The sequence below is a fragment of the Pantherophis guttatus genome, chromosome 1 (assembly GCF_059756535.1).
Source record: "Pantherophis guttatus breed Tessera chromosome 1, ASM5975653v1, whole genome shotgun sequence".
Classification (NCBI taxonomy): Eukaryota; Metazoa; Chordata; class Lepidosauria; order Squamata; family Colubridae; genus Pantherophis; species Pantherophis guttatus.
The window spans coordinates 27794496-27800495 of NC_142063.1; the positions used below are offsets into that span (position 1 = coordinate 27794496).

The 6000-nt window shown below is 40.7% G+C and overlaps 1 protein-coding gene across 1 annotated transcript in view; it reads right to left on the reverse strand.

Moving 5' to 3' along the window:
* The window catches only part of NEMF (nuclear export mediator factor), a 30609-nt gene extending 26973 nt beyond the window's left edge, over positions 1-3636 (reverse strand). The window contains exons 1-3 of the mRNA XM_087881622.1: positions 3439-3636; positions 2213-2281; positions 1438-1540 (exon numbers count right to left, since the gene is read on the reverse strand). Of these exons, the coding sequence (XP_087737748.1) occupies positions 1438-1540; positions 2213-2281; positions 3439-3497 (231 nt within the window). The 5' untranslated portion in view covers positions 3498-3636. The remainder of the gene's footprint in view (positions 1-1437; positions 1541-2212; positions 2282-3438) is intronic.
* Positions 3637-6000: the final 2364 nt, after the last annotated feature.

Sequence of the window (6000 nt, forward strand, 5' to 3'; positions counted from 1 at the left end):
CTTGCCACAGTTGTTAATTGAATCACTGAAATTGTTGTTAGTGATACGGTTGTTAAGTGAATCTGGCTTCCCCATTGACTTTGCTTGTCAGAAGATGATTGCATGACCCCAGGTCACTGCAACCGTCACAAATATGAACCAGTTGCCAAGCATCTAAATTTTGATCACATGATGTGGTCTTTTTAAGACCATAAGACATATGTGTAAAATCATTTTTCAATCCCTGTTATTCATCCTTCTACTCTTGATGGGGCTACTCTTGATGGGGCTCCCTACATGGGGCTCCCCTTGGGGTGCACCCGGAGGCTCCAGTTGGTCCAGAATGCGGCCGGGCGGGGGATTATGGGAGCGACGGGGCACTCCCATGTGACACCTCTCCTGCGAGAGCTGCACTGGCTTCCTGTGGTCTTCCGGGTGCTCTTCAAGGTGTTGGTGACCACCTTTAAAGCGCTCCATGGCTTAGGGCCGGGGTATTTACGAGACCGCCTTCTACCGCCAATAGCCTCCCACCGGCCAGTTCGCTCACACAAAGAGGGCCTCCTCAGGGTGCCATCGGCCAGACAATGTTGGCTGGCGACCCCCAGGGGGAGAGCCTTCTCTGTGGCGGCACCTGCCCTCTGGAACAACCTACCCCCAGAGATACGCACAATACCAGATCTCCGGACTTTTCGTCAGGCCCTGAAAACACATCTATTCCATCTAGCCGGGCTGGCTTGACCCCATCCTTACGGTTTTAAATTTATAATTGGTTTTAATTGGGTTATTTTAAATTGATGGCCAAAAGTATTTAATGTTTTTTAAATTGTTTTTAAATTTTATATGTTGTGTTTTTACCGTGGCTATTCACCACCCTGAGTCCTGTTGGAGAAGGGCGGTATACAAATTAAATAAATAAATAAATAAATAAATAAATAAATAAGTAAGTAAGTAAGTAAGTAAGTAAGTAAGTAAGTAAGTAAACTAGCAGAATTTCTAATTAAGTCAGAGAAAAGACAACTGCCTTGTTGTTATCAATCTTGCAAAACACCAACTATGTATCTGGTTGGTCCCAAAACAAATTCTGCCAAGCAAACTGATATTTACAAAAGGAAAATCAACAATTATTAGCTTCAATTTTCTCACCGTTTTGCAAGGCTGAGTGGCATAGGAGGCTAATGCCTTCTACTAAGGCAGCATTTAACATCCAGCTACCTGCAATTACTGCGAGTTCAATTCTTACCAGGCTCAAGGTCGACTCAGCCTTCCATCCTTTCTAAGGTGGGTAAAATGAGGACCCGGTTTGTGGGGGCAATAAGCTGACTTTGCATAAAATATACAAAAGTATGAAGGCTATTGCTTAACGCATTGTAAGCCCCCGAGTCTCCGGAGAAGGGCGGCATATAAAAATAAATTTTAAAAAAAAAGGAATCTTTAATGAACAAAAGAAACTCAACTTACTTTCATTGCAAAACCAGATGGCATCATGTTTTTTGGCCACTCAAATTCTGTCATGTGAATCCTAATGCCAGATTCCAGAAGAAGTGTACCCTTGAAGTCTGGTCTAAAAGACAAAAAAAAAAAAAAAAAAAAAAAAACCCCAACTGATACTGCAGTTGTATTTTTTCCTAGAATCCTAATATATATAAATGTTAACCCTTCTTCTTATCAAAACTTCCAGTTTGGTTTCCTTTTTCACTGAATTCAAAACCTTAATTTAGGCAACTGAATCATAAATAATATTAATCTATAAAATCTGAATATGCCGGTCACTTGACTGAACACCCAAAAGTGGCACAGAATCAAATTATTTGTGTCAGGGTCTTTAAAAGATTATACTGTATGATAGATACAGCCCTAGATAATATAGACATTCTGGCAGGTTTTCTTTAGAGGTCTCATTAAAGCTTTCTCAGAGGTCAAATGTTGTGGTTTATTTTTTAATTACTATTTTAAACACTGATTTTTTTAAAAAAATATTTGATACAGCATGTTTGCCAGTTTTAAGATACTGAACACTGACATAAATATAAGCTGAACTACTGCTGTTCAAACTTCTATTAATTTGTAATATTATTTTTTGGGGGGAAAATTGTACATTTGCTTTAAAAAGGCTGGTGTGTAAGTCAACAAAAGATGTACTAAGGGAGATGGGGATTTCAAAAATATTAAAAATGAATAAGCACCAAGAACAGAAATAACCAAAAAAAGAAAACAAAAGAAAGTTTGTTCTTACTTTTGGAATCGGATTAGGTATGTCTTATTATCCACATCATAAACATTGTTTACCCTCATTCCCAACAAGCTGTAAAAAGAAAAGAAAAAAAATTAGATCTCTATATATTTCTGATAAAATTATGGGAAAGAAAGTAATTTTTTTATAAACTCTTTAGCAAATTATTACAAAAGATGACACAGCAAACATTTATCCATGTACTCAGTAGGATAAACCTGATTTCATGCACTTAACTTATGCCTCATACAGGTAGTCTTCGATTTATGACCACAATTAAGCCCAGAATTTATGTTGCTAAGTGAGAAATTTCTTGTGAGTTTTGCCCCATTTTACGACTTTTCTTGCCACATTTGTTAAGTGAATCGCTGCAGTTGTAAAATTACGAACACGGTTAAGTGACTCTGGCTTCCCCATTGATGTTGCTTATCAGAAAAGGTCGCAAAAGGTGATCCCATGACACTGCAACCGTCATAAATATGAACCAGTTGTCAAGCATCTGAATGTAAATCACATGATGACCATGGGGATACTGCAACGGTCATAAGTGTGAAAATGGTCATAAGTCCTTTTTTTCAGTACCATAGTAACTTCGAACAGTTGCCAAACTATTTAAATCGAGGACTACCTGTATTCAGTTAGATGGCAGCATGGACAGGCATGGTCAGTACTTGGAAGGGAGACCACAAGGAAATCCCAGGGCTGTAGGCTAAGTGGGAGGTCAACAAATTACGCCCAAGAAAGGCGATGACAAGCCATTTCCAAATTAGTGCAACAATCAAGCTCAAATTGAAGGAGACTTTATATCAGAGGTCTTCAAACTTGGCCGCTTTAAGACTTGTGGACTTCAACTCCCAGAATTCTCCAGCCAGCACAGCTGACTGGAGAATTCTGGGAGTTGAAGTCCACAAGTCTTAAAGCGGCCAAGTTTAAGGACCCCTGCTTTATATCAACACGTTTACTTAATTTTAAATAATAGTTCCCAAACTAAGCAAATTAGCTTAGTAATAGTTCAGACTGGGAGAAGGGGCGCCTGAAACCATCTGAAGGCACAGAGCGGACTTCCGCCAACAGCCATCACCAACCAACCAAAAGCCGGGAAAGCTAAAAACAGGGACCGCTTGCTTGGAAGCTACCGGTTGAGGGGGGAGGGGCGTATCCCAAAGGGATTATTGGGCGGGGCCGGCAGTCATCGGGGCGTGGCTTCGAAAGACATCCGAAGGCAGTACCTGTGGCGCAGTTCGGCTATAACCGCCCTGATATCGACCGTGCTGAAACGGGACTTCATGGTGGACGGAAAGGAGCCCCGCTCCGTCTACACGGCTTCCCTATAGCAGTTCCTAGGCGCTCCTACGATAGGAGGCGACCGGGCCGCACGCCTGCGCGCCGGATTACGGAACTATGGCGAGGCGGCGGGACCAAACTTCTTTATTTCGCGGAGGAAGGCGGAGCCAAAACGACTAGTTCCACTACTAGGTGATTATGCGGCTTTTGGGATCTGAGCTCTGTGTTATATCGTGGATCTCTACGTGTATTTGCACGAAGTTTTGGGAGCTACGAGAGCCGAAATTCAGCTATTCATGCGGCAACCTAGAAATCGGGGTGGGTTTTTTTTTTTGGTTGGTTTTTTGCAAATCCTGTGCAACTATTTGGGGAGAGAGATTAGTACTGCATACTGCTTTAAGCGTATTATATATTTTTAGTTTAGCATAGTGTTATTTTTCTTGAACAAGCAGGAGACATTCGCAAATAACGATGAAAAATACCAACTTTTATAGGTACACGTGTAGGAAATTAGCACCCACCCTATTTCTTCCAACACACCTAACACTTGAAAATATTTTTTTAAAAAACTTGGAAACTTTATTTTATTCGTACTGCAATACTTATTAGCTCGCATTTTTAATTGTTTTCTAACTTGGACCTGAACATAAATGAAACATGACTTCCAAAGGTTTGCTAGGATGGGGAATCTACAGACCAAGTCCAGCTGCTGCTCTTCTCAACCTTCCAGACTGTCTATTTCTTCCAAGGCTAACATTTACTTGGTTTATATTCTGGTCCAATCACTGATTCAAAGCAGCTTTTAACCTGCTGTGGGTAAACAGAATCCAAATTAAAAAAAAAAAAACAAATTAACATCTATGAATGTAACAGAAAAATAACAAAATAAAGCATTTTATAGCTTTATTTTACCCGTTTATATTTTTTTACTCGTGTATATTTAGGAAGAATCTCAATTCACCTGCCCTAGAGGATTACTGAAATAAATCCTGTGGCAATTATTGAAGGAAGTCAAACCTCTGGAAATATGCTGTTCCAGAGAAAGGGGATAGATACATTCTTCCTAATATAATTGAGTGGAGAAAGAGTACTGAGAGCAGGTTATCTTGATATCAGGTTCTGAACCATAAAGAGTTTCAGGTGTGAAAAATAGCACATTAGATTGCCTCCAGATACCAACCACACAGTTCTTAAAACTTTTTACATGCAAAACCAATATTAAACACTTGATTTCTGATGACTTTATGGGTAGGTCCATGTAGTCGTCTTGAAAAGAAGGGGGTATGTCTTTTTCAAGATCATTTATGCTTATTTTCAATGTTTTTAAATAGTATATTAAATGAAGATTCACTATCCTGCTGAGGCTGAAGTTAACTATCCAAAGTTCCTCTCACAATCATGATTAATTTGTGCTTTCATGCATAACCTTCAAGAAGAAAACATGGCCAGGTTCAGTATTTGGGACAGCAATCCTTTAAAATTGTATTTAACTGAATGGCCATTTTTCTTTTGAGTCACCTTCTGGGAGGTACATTCTAGTGGGGAACAGAGTCAAAGGCCATAACCTAGATATTATTGCTGTGTACCATTATAAATATTTAAAATAAGTGTTTTGGACTGCTTTTAGGAATGATTAAACTTACTATGGGTCTTAAAACTGCCATCTTTTTTTCAGGCACATGTGGAACTAAAATGTACTGAAATGAATAATGGAAGAACTGTGCTTGTGCAAAATCCAAACTACTTCCAAATAATTTTTGAAGCATACACACTTGTAGTAGATATGAGTTGCATCGTGGCCTCCCACTCAGAAGGTTGAGATTTCAATCCTAGGTAGTGGCAAATGTTTCTCACTTAAGGCGCAAAGAAAAAATATCTGCTACAAACTCCACATAGGCATCAGGAAGGGCATCTGGCCAGTAAATGCTCAGCTTCATCCAGTTGCCCCGACTCTATCCTGAATTAAGGGACTACATGTTGGTTAAAAAAAAAACCCATACCTGTACTAGAAACCCAATTTTGGACCACAATAGATAATCCAATTCAGGAGCTGGGTTTCATTGGTATAGGCCAGGGGTCAGCAACCTGCGGCTCCGGAGCTGCATATGGCTCTTTGGGCCCTCTGCTGTGGCTCCCTGTCAGGTGATCCCACCACTGGCTGGCCCTCCCCTCCCAGTCACTCCTCGCCTGGTCTGAGAAAGTAAGGGGGACGGCCAGGGCAGAGACAGAGAGAGGGGGAGAGAGATAGAGATAGAGATAGAGGGGGATAGAGAGAGATGTCAAAAGCATTTTGTGGTTCCCAGTGTTTTTTAACAACTGGTTCTCTGCCCTAATGACTGGCTGGGTAGGCGTGGCTAGGTCATGTGACTGGTGGAAGTGAGTGGCATCGAGTTGGCCACGCCCACCCAGGTTTGTGGCTCCCAGTATTTTCTTTTCTGTGGGAAACGGGTCCAAATGACTCTTTTGAGTATTTAAGGTTGCAGACCCCAGTTATAGGCAATCCTTGA